Raw genomic sequence first — 16,302 nt, forward strand, 5'->3', positions numbered from 1 at the left:
AACCTCCTCAGTCGGGGTTAAGGCGGCGTGCGTCGGCAGCGAAGCACCTGTGCTTCGCTCGATGCGCCTTCAGCCTTCCCCGTCTCTCAAGCTCCATAGGCGGGACCAGAGCTTGAGAGACAGGGAAGGCCGAAGGCGCGTCGAGCGAAGCACAGGCGCTTTGCTGCCGACGCACGCCGCCTTAACCCCGACTGAGCAGGTACGCTTTTTAAATTTTAGGAGGAGGGGGGTTCCTGGTGCTGGGAGGGAGGGAGGGCGGGGCGGGCTGTTGCTCGTTGCATTGGAGAGAGGGCGGGAGGAAGGCCGAACTGGGAGGGAGAGTGGGCGGACCAGCGATGGCGACGGCGCGCGTGCCAAGGGAGAGGGCTCTGCATGCCCTCTCTGGCACACGTGCCATAGGTTCGCCATCACTGCCTAAGGTGGTTTCAGCGTTTCACCTAAACCAGCCTATTTTCTTGCTCTCCTTTGATAAGGAGGAGTTTCCAGAATCTTTTGGGCAGTTGCACCTGTTGGATGTGCGCAGGACTCTGCTGCAGTATCTGCGAGTTGCTATCTCTTTCAGGATCTATGATCATCTGTTTGTTTTGCTATCAGGTCCTCGCAGAGGGTCTCCATCGTCTAAAGCCACTATTGCCCGCTGGCTCAAAGAAACTATCTTTTCAGCTTATCTGCTTGCCGGCCGGTCTCCGCCTGTAGCTTTTAAGGCGCATTCTACCAGAGCGATTTCTTCCTCTTGGGCTGAAACTGGAGCACTCTCTCGTCAACAGATATGCAGTGCAGCAACATGGGCTTCTAAGCTCTCTTTTGCCTGACATTACAGGCTGGATGTGGCTGCTAGGAGGGATGCGCGTTTTGGAGCACAAGTGCTAGCGCGTGGTGTGACCTGTTCCCACCCTATATAGGGATTGCTTTGTTACATCCCATACATAATGGCTTCATCTGCTTGATGACAAGGAAGGGAAAATTAGGTTCTTACCTTGGTAATTTTCTTTCCTTTAGTCATAGCAGATGAAGCCATGAGCCCTCCCTGTATGATTGTCTGTATGCTGTGAATCTGTTTCAGGTTCTGTTCTTGTTTCCTGAAGTTCCTTCCTTGGGAGAAAGTTGGAAAACAGTCTTCAGGATTCATGTTCACTTATAGGAGGATGAGTCCATTCCCTCCAGTTTGTTTTGGAGGATGTTTGTTCCCTCCAGGAGGTTGCGTGTATCCCCTCCAGTTATACAATAAGGAGGAGGAGTTTATTCCCTCCAGGAGGATGTGTTCATTCCCTCCTTTTGAGTTCATGCCCTTGTTAAGGGGCCATCGTTCGCTGTGAGGAAAGTTCATGTTATTCCCATTGCGGTTTGCCATACTGCTTTGGAAGCTTCAAATACTGAAGAGGCAGTGGAGCTGGCTGGCCATGAGGCACTGTGAAAAGTTGAGTGCTCTCTATCTCCCCCTGCTGGTTGATGGACACAACCCATACTTAATGGCTTCATCTGCTATGACTAAAGGAAAGAAAATTATCATGGTAAGAACCTAATTTTCCCTTCACTAACTCAGAATATTCTAAAATGAAGATTAAAAAACTGGGATGGGGAGGTATGGACTAATACAAACAAAAGTGAGGACAAATGTGGAGGGAATCCAAAAAGCTTTATTAATAACCATAAAATGACCCAACACGGCCATATTTCGGCATGTAAGCCTGCATCAGGGGTCAAACAAATCTCCTTTGGTTGTTACTTGATAAGAAACCAAGAGAAAATCTGGTTATGGACTTTCCGCAAATTCAAAAATTAGAGAGCTCAACATATGATGTGCCTCAACGGAATCTAACCTGTACCCGTCTGTCCCCACTGGAATCTCCTCCATCCCCGCTGTCCCCTGTACAAAAATAATCCTGCTTGGGGTAAAATGACCCAACTTAACAGTAGCCCATGTTGATAACTTAACCTTCTCATTGCTCTATGGGGATTTCAATGTCATAAACCATATCCATTAATTTTTTTGTGTTGTTATAATTGCTAAGCTAGCTTAGAAACATAAGGAAAGGATAAGTAGGCTGGCCTGGCACTACACTTCGGCGGGAACCCTCAGGACCTGCATCAATCCCCGTGGGAGTTCTGTGGACTTGGAAGGGATCCCTGCAGGATTCCCACTAATCTTGTGCCCGTGCAGCTCACTAGCTACTGCAAACAGTTTTGAAAGTGGTATACAGAGCACTTGGGGTCATGGCTCTTTCCCCTCTCCGTGCCCCCCTCCCCCAATACCACAAAAATGTTTCCTTGGTGAAACACATCCAGTCCACAAGATTACTCTTCTCAAGTATATATCAGGGGCGTAGCCAGACACCCAATTTTGGGTGGGCCTGTGTCCAAGATAGGTGGGCAGAAGAACCCCACCCCGTCCCACTGATGATTTCGTCTCCTCTTCGATCACCTGCATGCCGTATGGTCTCTCAAACATCCCCCCCTCTCCCGCATACCTTTTAAATAGCATATTTTCACTGGCAGCGAGCAGCAACTAATACCACTCATGTTGGTCCCACAGCCTTCCCACTGATGCAACTTCCTGTTTCCGCATACGCAGGAATATGTCAGAGGGAAGGCTGTGGGGTTGGTGCAAGCAGTATATATCAGTCACTGCTTGCTGCAGGTGAAGATCTGCTGTTTGCAAGGTATGCAGGAGGAACAGCTGTTGGGAGTTTTCAGCTGGTAGGGTTTGGGAATCCCTGCCAGCCACATCATAGGTGTGCGGCTACTGGGTGGGCCTGGGCACACCCAGGCCCACCCTTGGCTATGCCACTGGTATATACAGTGGGGGAAATAAGTATTTGATCCCTTGCTGATTGTGTAAGTTTGCCCACTGACAAAGACATGAGCAGCCCATAATTGAAGGGTAGGTTATTGGTAACAGTGAGAGATAGCACATCACAAATTAAATCCGGAAAATCACATTGTGGAAAGTATATGAATTTATTTGCATTCTGCAGAGGGAAATAAGTATTTAATCCCTCTGGCAAACAAGACCTAATACTTGGTGGCAAAACCCTTGTTGGCAAGCACAGCGGTCAGACGTCTTCTGTAGTTGATGATGAGGTTTGCACACATGTCAGGAGGAATTTTGGTCCACTCCTCTTTACAGATCATCTCTAAATCATTAAGAGTTCTGGGCTGTCGCTTGGCAACTCGCAGCTTCAGCTCCCTCCATAAGTTTTCAATGGGATTAAGGTCTGGTGACTGGCTAGGCCACTCCATGACCCTAATGTGCTTCTTCCTGAGCCACTCCTTTGTTGCCTTGGCTGTATGTTTTGGGTCATTGTCGTGCTGGAAGACCCAGCCACGACCCATTTTTAAGGCCCTGGCGGAGAGAAGGAGGTTGTCACTCAGAATTGTACGGTACATGGCCCCATCCATTCTCCCATTGATGCGGTGAAGTAGTCCTGTGCCCTTAGCAGAGAAACACCCCCAAAACATAACATTTCCACCTCCATGCTTGACAGTGGGGACGGTGTTCTTTGGGTCATAGGCAGCATTTCTCTTCCTCCAAACACGGCGAGTTGAGTTCATGCCAAAGAGCTCAATTTTTGTCTCATCTGACCACAGCACCTTCTCCCAATCACTCTCGGCATCATCCAGGTGTTCACTGGCAAACTTCAGACGGGCCGTCACATGTGCCTTCCGGAGCAGGGGGACCTTGCGGGCACTGCAGGATTGCAATCCGTTATGTCGTAATGTGTTACCAATGGTTTTCGTGGTGACAGTGGTCCCAGCTGCCTTGAGATCATTGACAAGTTCCCCCCTTGTAGTTGTAGGCTGATTTCTAACCTTCCTCATGATCAAGGATACCCCACGAGGTGAGATTTTGCGTGGAGCCCCAGATCTTTGTCGATTGACAGTCATTTTGTACTTCTTCCATTTTCTTACTATGGCACCAACAGTTGTCTCCTTCTCGCCCAGCGTCTTACTGATGGTTTGTAGCCCATTCCAGCCTTGTGCAGGTGTATGATCTTGTCCCTGACATCCTTAGACAGCTCCTTGCTCTTGGCCATTTTGTAGAGGTTAGAGTCTGACTGATTCACTGAGTCTGTGGACAGGTGTCTTTCATACAGGTGACCATTGCCGACAGCTGTCTGTCATGCAGGTAACGAGTTGATTTGGAGCATCTACCTGGTCTGTAGGGGCCAGATCTCTTACTGGTTGGTGGGGGATCAAATACTTATTTCCCTCTGCAGAATGCAAATAAATTCATATACTTTCCACAATGTGATTTTCCGGATTTAATTTGTGATGTGCTATCTCTCACTGTTACCAATAACCTACCCTTCAATTATGGGCTGCTCATGTCTTTGTCAGTGGGCAAACTTACAAAATCAGCAAGGGATCAAATACTTATTTCCCCCACTGTATGTTACAAAGTGTTTCCTCCTTCAATCGCTACTCTTCAGGGCAGGCAGGAAGGAGCAGCTTGGCACATGGTGGCCCCATTTCATTCCCAGACCACTAACACCAGTAGTGGCGGTCTCCAGGGTCCAAGGGTGCTGCGGGTACCTGTGCTGTTACTAGACATGTAGGTGACCTGGTGTCTGGAGTATTTTTTTCACACTTATCTGAAATTGCACAATTCCTTTTTTTTTTTTTTAAATCTGAATACTTGGAACTTTTTATAACTGCAAGTGTAGCTGAAATGTTGATCAGGCCATTATTTATATTTTCTTTTATAAACACTGGTATTCAGTTAGCACAAGTTTTATTTCTGAGCAGGTGTGTCAGTTGTCAAGACTTTAACCCTTTATACCTTTTAATGATTGGTGCTTCGGCTTAGAAATCTCAAGCTTTTGTTTCATTTTAACCCCTTACTATAGTGCCTGTAGTTCTGCAAACTAGTTACTGCATTTAGGATATCCATAGTGAACGCGCCTGAGATAGGATTTCCTCCCTGCTGCCTCAGTTACCTCCAGCTTTATGATTAACCTAAACCCAGCTGGTTTGTGGCCCTCCAGACTGGGATCTGAGATACTTCTCTAATATACTTGGATGTATGTTTTTTTTTTTTTTTTAATGCAATTATTAACTTTATAAGACCAAATGTAAAGTGGAACAGGGGATAATTCTTTCCTGCTCATTTGACTGAAATGGAGAGTGTGTTACACGAACCCTGCTACCCTACCTCTACTGCAGTGGTTCTCAGCGCAGTACTTAAGACAACCAGCCAGTCAGGTTTTGAGGATGTGTGATCACTATGCATTGACTCCATTGTAGCAAGTCTATGCTATACATATTCTTTGTAATGTAGTAGCATAGTAAATGATGATGGCAGATAAAGACCTGCACAGTCCATCCAGTCCGGCAAACAAGGTGGCCAGTACCCCACCTGCCATTCCGTGCAGGTTACACTTTGTAGATATCTGAGAACTGCTGATCTGCTGCGAAAACAAACAGTTGTTTGAACCCTGACCAATCTGGGAAGGTTAAACTTCCCAGGTATGTTTAAATAGCAAACAAAATCCTGAAAGTGTCAAAATAGGCTTCACAAATGGAAGAAACGGAAAATTATTTTGTTTTCTTTGATGCCTCTAAAAGGAGGTAGACAGAGTAAAGGCAGTATTAGGACAGGTCTTGAAGAAATGTGGCCAACACACACTCAGGAGCCAATGCATAAAGACTGATGGAGAACTGTGTGCAGATGTCCGAGTGCCTGGCTCTACTGTGAGCATAATACTGTGCCATGTAGAAAGTTAAATGTATTCTAATTTTATATATGAGAACTTGTGGCCAATGGGGGGGGGGGGGGGGGGGTGGAGGGGAGCTTGCTGGGCACATACACAAAAAAGGTATTATGCTAAGTGTGGGTTCTTGTGCCCATGTCCAAAGGAAAACGGAAGTGCTAGCACACATTGGCTCTTGTTCTTCTGCGCCTAAATATAAATCTCACAAAAAATTTTATGTGCAAGCAGTTCTTGTGAAGTTCATGTTTAGGAGCAAAACAGGCATCCATGTGTGCTTTCAATTTTTTCAGACATGCGTATATGTATGTAACCTCCTGTCTGCCTTTGAACCTTGCAGGGGCTTAAGGTTGTAAAAGGAGACAAAACTGGCTAACTCAAAAACCAGTATGAAATCCTCTCCACGATCTCTTATATGTAGCTTCAGAGTTGGTAAAGTTCTCACAGTAATGTTTTTTTAGGAGTTGGTTTATCCACCCCTCTCTAGACCTCCGCGGAACCCCTTTCCACGGTGAGATGAATCGGGGTCCAAAGGAGTGCCTTCGGACACGGAGGTGTAGGGGGGGTGACAGAAGGCGCAGTTCAAATCTAATTCCCATGACCACAACTTTCTGTCTTCTAGGATCTAGGTGAATCTTTGGCCATTTATGTTCCCACATAAAGTCTACATGAGTGAGAGATAATTTACTTATGTGTATAGTATTTATGTGAAACAGTTTGAAGAGAAGGAAGAGATTGAAACTGAAACTGAGACTGGAGAAGTTTAGTGATAAAGATAGTCTTTATTCTCACCAAATAAATCTGCCAGCTGTTGCACACATCAGTCAAATTCTGGGTTCAACGGACCGTAGCTTTGCCTCCTGGGAGCGTTGGGGAAAGAATCCGATTTTAACTCAGATTCACAGTCCTTGTATAGTATTTGCAGTCCATACAACTCAATGGAGAAAGACTTTTTTTCTAATTTTTTTTTCATCTATGAATCATACTTAACCGCAGGTCAGGTGCCCACCTGCCCCTCCTTTCTGATATTACTTAATAACGTCAATTTCCGGACTTGTAAACATCTTTCCTAATATAGAGAGATCAGTTTCTTTGTATCTTGTGACTCTGGGAGCCATTTTAACTACAACAGACTCCATGTTCTGAACCAAACTTTTTAGGATCTTAGCCATTAATTCCTTGATCTTGGCTTTTGCACTGCTTTTGAATGTCACACTAAATTCTAATAAGGCTTATCAAGCAGCCCTGCTTCTGCAGGTGCTCAGCAACAAGGCCATCATCAGATTTTTAGGCCTAGTCAGTGCTTTTCAGCAGTTTAAGCTACATAACTCGGCCCACCACTATTCCAGTGGATGGGTCTCAAGCTGGGACACATATATTAACATTCCCCTCTTCACCCTATCTCATAGGGTAACACCAGGGTTATCTTACTATGGTACCATCCATTCCAGAAGGTATCCTGTAAAACTATCGGATTAGAGAGTCTGATTAAAAGCTGGTATGGCCAAGATTTTGGAATTCAGGTCACAACATAGACACCGTTTCTGTTATTCTAACCCTTCTTGGGGCTTACCCATATCTGTGATTAAGTAACATACTATGATTACAAAGATAATATCTTTCAACCTATTAATATGCAGGTTAAATCTTACTTTTACATATGTATGTATATATATTGCTAACAATCATTAATTCTTTGGTTATATACTGATTATATGCTAAGTATACGTTTGCATTGATTACATAGTCATATTGATTATTGATCACATCATTTTATAAAGCCTTACATCATTATATTGCATCCCTGTGTGCTCTTAATCGATTATACAGTTGCAGACATCTCTACAGTGTCTCTAACATTTGCATAGCGATTGGTCCATCTCATAGGGAGATAGTCCAATGTATTGTCTCCTGTGGTATTGGGAAGGAGATTTTCGTACAGGACATATTGTCCTGTGGCTGCTTTCTTGGTTATGGCAGTTTCAATTAAGCGTTCTACTAAGCCTCTAGCACACGGGATTATGCAGCATCCTACTAATACAAAAATTGCAACCACTATGATTATGGCGGTGGCTGCAGAGATGATAAATGTCTTCCATTTACCAAATGCTTTATCCATCCAACCAGTCCAGGATGTATCAACACCCGAGTTCTCAGCCAATTCCTTTGACAGTGAGGTAAGGCCTTTCAAAGCTCTGGTAATTGACCCATCTGGGGCAGTGTTGTTGGGGATAAAGGTGCAACATTGTGTACCTATTTTGCGGCATATGCCGCCATCTGCCGCTAGCATTTGGTCAAGCACTAATCGATTTTCAAGCGTCATTCTGCTAGTGGCATCTAACTGCGCTGCAATTCCTTGAACCGCATCTCTGGTATAATTCACAAATCTCTGCTGGTTGTAATATATGTAGTTAATCCAATCTACGTTCTTGTTGATGGTCGACCACCAAAAGAAGGCAGATTCGAATCCTGCAGCAATCTGATTTCTAGCTTTGAACTCATCAGGGACCCCTCTTGGAACTCCAATTGCATCTATATAGACCCGATCATCAAAGGATCCAGGCATTGCATGTCTCTTCACTCGTGAGGAAGAGCTGCTATGAGGAGGAATCAAAGATGCTATAATGATTGGAATTACCAATTTGACTAGGGCACATCTGCCTGTCCAACTTCTGTGAAGTGTATTGTGGAGGGTGTGGGTTCCACAATACCACCATACATCGGCAGAGCCCCTTTTCCTAGGGTGGTATTGCAATTGGTCAAATTTTCCAGAAACCGTGGGTTTTTAACTGCATGTCTGTCCAGACATGTATGATTACTTGTAGCAGGGTCTGGGATTCTGAATGCCAGTGGTACCCTCAGCCGAGGGGGCAAGTAGGGGTGATGTTTGTCAAGATGTTGACAAGACTGATTAATTTCTTCTTTTACCTGCAATAGCTCTAACATACACCAAAAACCATCTGGATCATTGTAAAGATCTAAAGGAAAAGGGACTACTGTAGGTTCTGCCCTTGCATGGGCGCAAAAATAACAGTTAGAAACATTCAGACTCGATGTAGTATAGTGGGCCCATTCGAGCCACAGATTAGTATCCCCAAACCCAGTTTCTAGTGCAATTAAATCTTTGGAGTTATTAATTGGTACAGCTTGATAGGGAATCTTTTCTTCTGGGATCTTGGTTGGCATTAAGGGGTTTCTTGCAGGTTGGGGAGGGGGAATAATCTGAAATATGCCAATAGGATCCCTGCCTGTGGTATCTATTCCTAAGGAATAGGTTCTGTACGTAACAGCAGTTACTCCTCTGAAAGTGATAGCCACTTGATTGCACTTGGTCATTGGACAATTAGTAAGCACTCGTGGTTTCATAATAGAAATACTCTTTTTGAGTTCTGGAATCTCTTTACCTGAGTAGGGAACCCATGTACCTGTGTACCACCATACTTCTGCCCAACTTCCACATGTGGAAAAGGGACACAGGTATATCTCAAAAGCTGACAGATGTAGCTGTACAGGATGTTCACCACACGCAGTGTAAGCGCACACATCGAGGGTTATTGTAATCGTCTCCTTAGTTGTAGCTAATGTTATTTTGTTATTAGGCATCATTTTCTGAATTAAACTTTCTAGTGTCTGCATTCCCTGTACAATGGGCATGGTGAACACACATAGTAGGAGGACTAGGCACATCATGTTGGCAGTTTTCATGATTCAACACCGTATCAGGACTGTAAGAATGGCAATTGACGAGTAATGAATAGTGTGAGTAACAAAATTACCATGTGTCGAAAGCCTCTGTTTTACCTCTCTGCATTGCTGTGTAATACTCGGTGGCTTCATTAGCATTTGTTTTAATGCAGTGTATGGCCAAGTATTATGCACAGGTTTCAGAGTCAAAAGACAGTAAGTTCATTGCAGAGATATCGAGCAAAACATGTTTGTTCCATTCTCCCACATGCTCTACCACATCAGTGCTGCCACATGGCTGTCTAATCTACCTAGTAGTCAGTCTGTCCTTCCTTTCAGAATATGGGTGTGCCTTGCTTTCTTTCCCTGTCCTGTATATGGAATAAGTGGTATTTGGAATATCCATTAAAAAGCTACTGGGAATGAGAAGAAAGTCAGTGTGATGTTCACATGGAGGTTGGAGAATTACTATAACTTAGCTGCACCTCCTTTTTACTTAGACTTGTAATAGTGGAAGGAATCATAGGCTTTGGAACGGGGGAACCCTTCAGAATTTTGAGGGAGCAGGAGGCGCGCAACAGGCTCTCCCCACTCCCACCCAATACCCCCCTGCCGCGGCCACCACTGCTGCTGCTGCTGTTTAATCAGTGGTGGCAAAAACCGAAAATGATTGCGGGGGCCGCACTGTTCCTGCTCACGGCTGCCAGTCCCTCCTTCCTGTGATATAATTTCCTGTTCCAGGGCAGAGGCTGTCAGCTGCAAGCAGGAACAGTGCGGCCTCATGATCTTTTACTTTGTTTTTTGCCGCCATTGCTGAACAGCAGTGGTGGTGGCTATGGCAGGGAGGTATTGGGTGGGAGTGGGGACAGCCTGTATGCCAGTGGCAGTGGGGGTGTCTGGTTGGGCGGGGGGGGGGGGGGAGAGGGGTTAAATACTGAATATTGGGGGGGTGCTGAAAAAGACACACTGGATGGAGGGGGAGGGGTAACATGCTGGATGGAAGGGAGAAGAGATGGGACAGATACTGGATGGAGTGGGGAGGGAAGATAGACACTGGATGGAACTGGATTGAAGGGAGAAGTGGCAGATGCTGGATGTAGGGAGAAGAGGAGGGCCAGAGGCCGGATGAGGGGTCTGATGCTGGCTGGAAGGGGGGAGAGAGGTGGCAGATAATGGATGTAGGGAGAAGAGGAGGGCAAGATACTGGATGAGGGAGAAAGGTGATACTGGATGTGGGGAGAAGAGAGCCAGATATCGGATGGAAAGGGGGACAGAGGTGGCAGACGCTGCTGGATGTAGTGGGGATGTTACAGTGGGGGAAATAAGTATTTGATCCCTTGCTGATTTTGTAAGTTTGCTCACTGACAAAGACATGAGCAGCCCATAATTGAAGGGTAGGTTATTGGTAACAGTGAGAGATAGCACATCACAAATTAAATCCGGAAAATCACATTGTGGAAAGTATATGAATTTATTTGCATTCTGCAGAGGGAAATAAGTATTTGATCCCCCACCAACCAGTAAGAGATCTGGCCCCTACAGACCAGGTAGATGCTCCAAATCAACTCGTTACCTGCATGACAGACAGCTGTCGGCAATGGTCACCTGTATGAAAGACACCTGTCCACAGACTCAGTGAATCAGTCAGACTCTAACCTCTACAAAATGGCCAAGAGCAAGGAGCTGTCTAAGGATGTCAGGGACAAGATCATACACCTGCACAAGGCTGGAATGGGCTACAAAACCATCAGTAAGACGCTGGGCGAGAAGGAGACAACTGTTGGTGCCATAGTAAGAAAATGGAAGAAGTACAAAATGACTGTCAATCGACAAAGATCTGGGGCTCCACGCAAAATCTCACCTCGTGGGGTATCCTTGATCATGAGGAAGGTTAGAAATCAGCCTACAACTACAAGGGGGGAATTTGTCAATGATCTCAAGGCAGCTGGGACCACTGTCACCACGAAAACCATTGGTAACACATTACGACATAACGGATTGCAATCCTGCAGTGCCCGCAAGGTCCCCCTGCTCCGGAAGGCACATGTGACGGCCCGTCTGAAGTTTGCCAGTGAACACCTGGATGATGCCGAGAGTGATTGGGAGAAGGTGCTGTGGTCAGATGAGACAAAAATTGAGCTCTTTGGCATGAACTCAACTCGCCGTGTTTGGAGGAAGAGAAATGCTGCCTATGACCCAAAGAACACCGTCCCCACTGTCAAGCATGGAGGTGGAAATGTTATGTTTTGGGGGTGTTTCTCTGCTAAGGGCACAGGACTACTTCACCGCATCAATGGGAGAATGGATGGGGCCATGTACCGTACAATTCTGAGTGACAACCTCCTTCCCTCCGCCAGGGCCTTAAAAATGGGTCGTGGCTGGGTCTTCCAGCACGACAATGACCCAAACATACAGCCAAGGCAACAAAGGAGTGGCTCAGGAAGAAGCACATTAGGGTCATGGAGTGGCCTAGCCAGTCACCAGACCTTAATCCCATTGAAAACTTATGGAGGGAGCTGAAGCTGCGAGTTGCCAAGCGACAGCCCAGAACTCTTAATGATTTAGAGATGATCTGCAAAGAGGAGTGGACCAAAATTCCTCCTGACGTGTGCAAACCTCATCATCAACTACAGAAGACGTCTGACCGCTGTGCTTGCCAACAAGGGTTTTGCCACCAAGTATTAGGTCTTGTTTGCCAGAGGGATTAAATACTTATTTCCCTCTGCAGAATGCAAATAAATTCATATACTTTCCACAATGTGATTTTCCGGATTTAATTTGTGATGTGCTATCTCTCACTGTGCCAATAACCTACCCTTCAATTATGGGCTGCTCATGTCTTTGTCAGTGGGCAAACTTACAAAATCAGCAAGGGATCAAATACTTATTTCCCCCACTGTATGTTTTTATGTACCCAATAGGCTAATGCCTAGTCTGTCACCCCTTAGCAATGACAGTTTGACTATACAACCTGCACGTGTTACCAGTGTCACTTGGGGACATCTAAATAAGGTAGTTCTCTCCTCTGGAAGGTTTGGGTGCTCTGTGTGTCATGCTGGAAGATCAGAGAAAGGTCTGAGGCTAGAGAGGCTAAGAGCAGAACAGGTAAGAAATATTTTTCTTTATACCAGTGTTTCCCAAGTCAGGTACTGGAGTACCCCTTTCCAGTCAGGTTTTCAGGATATCCACAATGAATGTTCATGAAAGATTTGCAGATAAGGGAGGCAGTGCATGCAAATCAAGTTCATGCATATTCCTTGTGGATATCCGGAAACCCTGACTGGCAAAAAGTACTCCAGGACTGGACTTGGGGAAACACTGCAGTACCATTTCTGGTAGAATGGACTTCTGCCCTACAATGGCAGAGGTAATTGATTCTGATAACAGTAATGCTAGATGTTCTGATAACCTTTCAGAAGGGGATTGGCTGGAGAAACCACTGGAATGTCTTTGACACATTTGAGATACAATTCTTAGAATTCTGGCTCTGCACAGTGCTTTGATGTCATTCTAGCTGCATTTCTTAGAATTCAGGGGTTCAACCTGCCTTGTGACATCAGTTCTGGGAACTTTCTTAGAACTCGGGCTCCAATGAGTGGCTCAAGTCTTGAGGGTTCGTTGCGACCTGAAATTACTTTGTAATATGTTAGCCAATACCAGGCCACAGGTCTCACTCAGACAAGCATGCCTTCTTTATTACACCACTCTTGGAACCATCTGTCTATATTATAAAGCATCAGGCACTGCAAGATAGTTGACTTCCTTCAAGTATCCAACAGGTGTACTTGGTCAAACTCTGTGATATGCTGGCAGAGGTTTGTTCCTCTATAAGTACTTGACCCACTATACTGTACCCCTACCTCAGGTGTTGGTATCATCCGCAAAGGTCCTTATTCTATAAAGGTTATGCTTCTAATTTAGGGCCTTTTACGCTTATAGATTTAGCATACATTTAGGAGCGTAAATTTAGGAGCATAATCTTTATAGAATAAGGCCCAAAGTGGCTGACCCTATCAGCAATCCCTTCCAATAATGTTAAGATTTGGATCATGAACCGACCTTGTAGTACACTACTTGTAACTTTACTTTCCTGATAGTGAACTACAATTACCACTGCCTTGTGTCTCCTTCCACTCATAAGAACATAAGACTAGCCATACTGAGTCAGACCAATGGTCCATCTAGCCCAGTATCCTGCTTCCAACAGTGGCCAATCCAGGTCACAAGTACCTGGCAGAAACCCAGTTAGTAGCAACATTCCATGCTACCAATCCCAGGGCAATCAGTGGCTTCTCACATGTCCATCTACATAACACTCAACCAGTTTTTATCCTAGTCAGTCACTAAAAGCCCTATACTGAGAGCACTTAGTTTATTTATGTCATCTGTCGAATTTTGCTAAAAATCTAAGTACATCAAATCTAGTTCTCTCCCTCAGTCCAACACTCTGGTTATCCAGTCAAAGAAATAATCAAATTGGTCTGACGAGATGTGCCTCTAGTAAAAAAAAACATATACAGGTATTTGATATTTTACATGTTTTCACAGGTGGTGAATCTGCTAACGGGCATTTTTCTGACAGTGGAAGTGACTCATCCTAACACAGTGCCATCGGTCGACATACAGTATGAAGTCATTGGTAACAACTATGCGTCTGAGAAGATGTCTGGTAAATACTTTTTTTTTTCCTTTCCCAATGTGAACATCAAAAAAGAACAACGTACTAACATTCAAGAATACTAGAAATACAGGTAGCCAAACATCGTACAAAGACTTCTTGCCTTGCCCTCCCCTCCCTCCCACCAATATTTATAAAATAGCATACTGGATAGGAGTTAAGCAAATTAATTAGAACAAGAGTCGAGATATTATTGCAAAGCAGTCCCAGGAGCAGACAAAGTGTCTGTAACTGTATTCTGTGCATTATAAAATTTATATCTGTGTTTAGTTAGGGTCAAAGCAGTTTACATATATGTTGATAGGTAACTCATTACTTATCTACAGAAAGGCAGTATATCAAGTGTGGAATAAGCATAACAAAATACCATCTATTAAAACATACAGACCTAGGCCCAGATGCATCAAACAAACGTAACAAAATCTAAATCGTTAAAGTCCTTAACGATTTTGAAAAACCGAAGCATGCACCAAAAAAACAGGTCAAACATGTTCGTTGCGGTATCCAGAAGTACAATGTATCACTGAATCGTAATCCCCGTCGTAAATGGCCCCTAAATCATGCGCAGAGCAGCCAAGCGTTATGCTGGCTGCTCTGCGCATGCCACAAACGTCCAAAAAAAACCCACAACACAAACATGTGCTTCTTAGTGCCACTGAAGGAGGTTTTGGATTGGTCCTGTGGGGGTGTTGCCTGAGGGGTGCAGGTCTCCATCCTCCCACCATTGTCTGTACACCCTGTTTGGGGGTGGACTCCCTGGGCTCACTTTATTTTTTTAAAAGAATTTGGCCTGGTTATCTTTATTCCCTTGGTCAGGGTAGGGAAGGGAAATGCTGGACCTGATGGCTCTCAAGTTGCCCCCCCCCTCAATTTTTGTCTATAAAGGTGGCCTATTCATAAGTATAGACTCCTGCCTTAGCCATTTAATGAAAGACACCCCTGAACGCTTCATCACAGATCTTACTGCCCACCTTAATTTCTTGTTGCAGCAGGGTTCCTTCCCTACCGAACATGGTAACATATATTACTCGCACCTATACCCAAAGACGCCAAGAAACCTATAAGTTATGTTACCAACTACCGACCAGTGGCCTTCATTCCCCTATTAACTAAATGGATGGAAAACAGAGTGACCTTTCAAGTCAATGAATTTATTCAAAAATTCACCATCCTTAATGAGTCTCAATCGGGTTTCCGTCCTACCCACAGTACAGAAATGGTATTGCTTACTTTATTATCTAAATTCAAACAAGAAATATCATTCGGAAATAGCATACTCCTTTTACAGTTTGATATGTCTGGAGCATTTGACATGGTCGACCATTGTATTCTTACTAGACTTCTGGATAAGTTGGGAATTGGTGGCAATGTTATAAAATGGATCGAGGGCTTTATTACCTCTAGATCCTATAGAGTCAAGTCATCTACAACAATATCATCTCCCTGGTCATCAGATTGCGGTGTGCCTCAAGGTTCTCCTCTATCCCCAGTTCTATTTAACCTTATGATGATCCCTCTAGCTAAATCCCTTTCCAAACATGGTCTCAACCCTTTTGTATATGCTGACGACGTTACCATATTTATTCCCTTCAAATCTAACCTGGCAGAAATTTCCGACAAAACAACCAGTGGTATGAATAGCCTAACTTCTTGGGCCAATGCTTTCAAAATGAAATTGAACAAAGACAAAATTCAATGCCTAATCCTCTCTTCCCACTATTCCACATTCCACCCAACTACTCTCACCACTCCTGATGTCACAATTCCTATATTCAACAATCTGAAAGTTCTTGGAGTTACATTGGATAAATATTTATCCCTTGAAGACCACGCAACTTTCATCACGAAGAAAATGTTCAACATGATGTGGATGTTGAAGTGTGTGAAACCTTATCTCCCATTGAATACCTTCCGCAGCTTGGTACAATCCACGGTACTCACCCACGCTGAATACTGTAATAGTATCTTCGTTGGATTTAAGGCCCAAATCATGAAAAACTTAAGACTGCCCAGAACACGGCAGCTAGACTTATTTATGGGAAGCCTAGATTCGAAAGTGCAACTCCCCTCAGTGTGAAACTTCATTGGCTCCCTATTAGAGAACGAGTCAACTTTAAGGCCATCACACTAATTCACAAGATCATCCATGGAGTATCACCAAGTTACATGGTCAATCTATTAAACCTTCCGACCAGAAATATGTCAGCATCTTCACGATCATACCTTAGCCTG

General features: G+C 44.5%; 1 protein-coding gene across 1 annotated transcript in view; it reads left to right on the forward strand.

The window, feature by feature from the left end:
* The window catches only part of LAPTM4A (lysosomal protein transmembrane 4 alpha), a 76,456-nt gene that overhangs the window by 17,304 nt on the left and 42,850 nt on the right, over positions 1-16,302 (forward strand). The window contains exon 2 of the mRNA XM_030198829.1: positions 13,941-14,061. Coding sequence (XP_030054689.1) covers positions 13,941-14,061 — 121 coding nt within the window. The remainder of the gene's footprint in view (positions 1-13,940; positions 14,062-16,302) is intronic.

This window comes from Microcaecilia unicolor, chromosome 3, assembly GCF_901765095.1.
Source record: "Microcaecilia unicolor chromosome 3, aMicUni1.1, whole genome shotgun sequence".
In the NCBI taxonomy this organism is placed as follows: domain Eukaryota; kingdom Metazoa; phylum Chordata; class Amphibia; order Gymnophiona; family Siphonopidae; genus Microcaecilia; species Microcaecilia unicolor.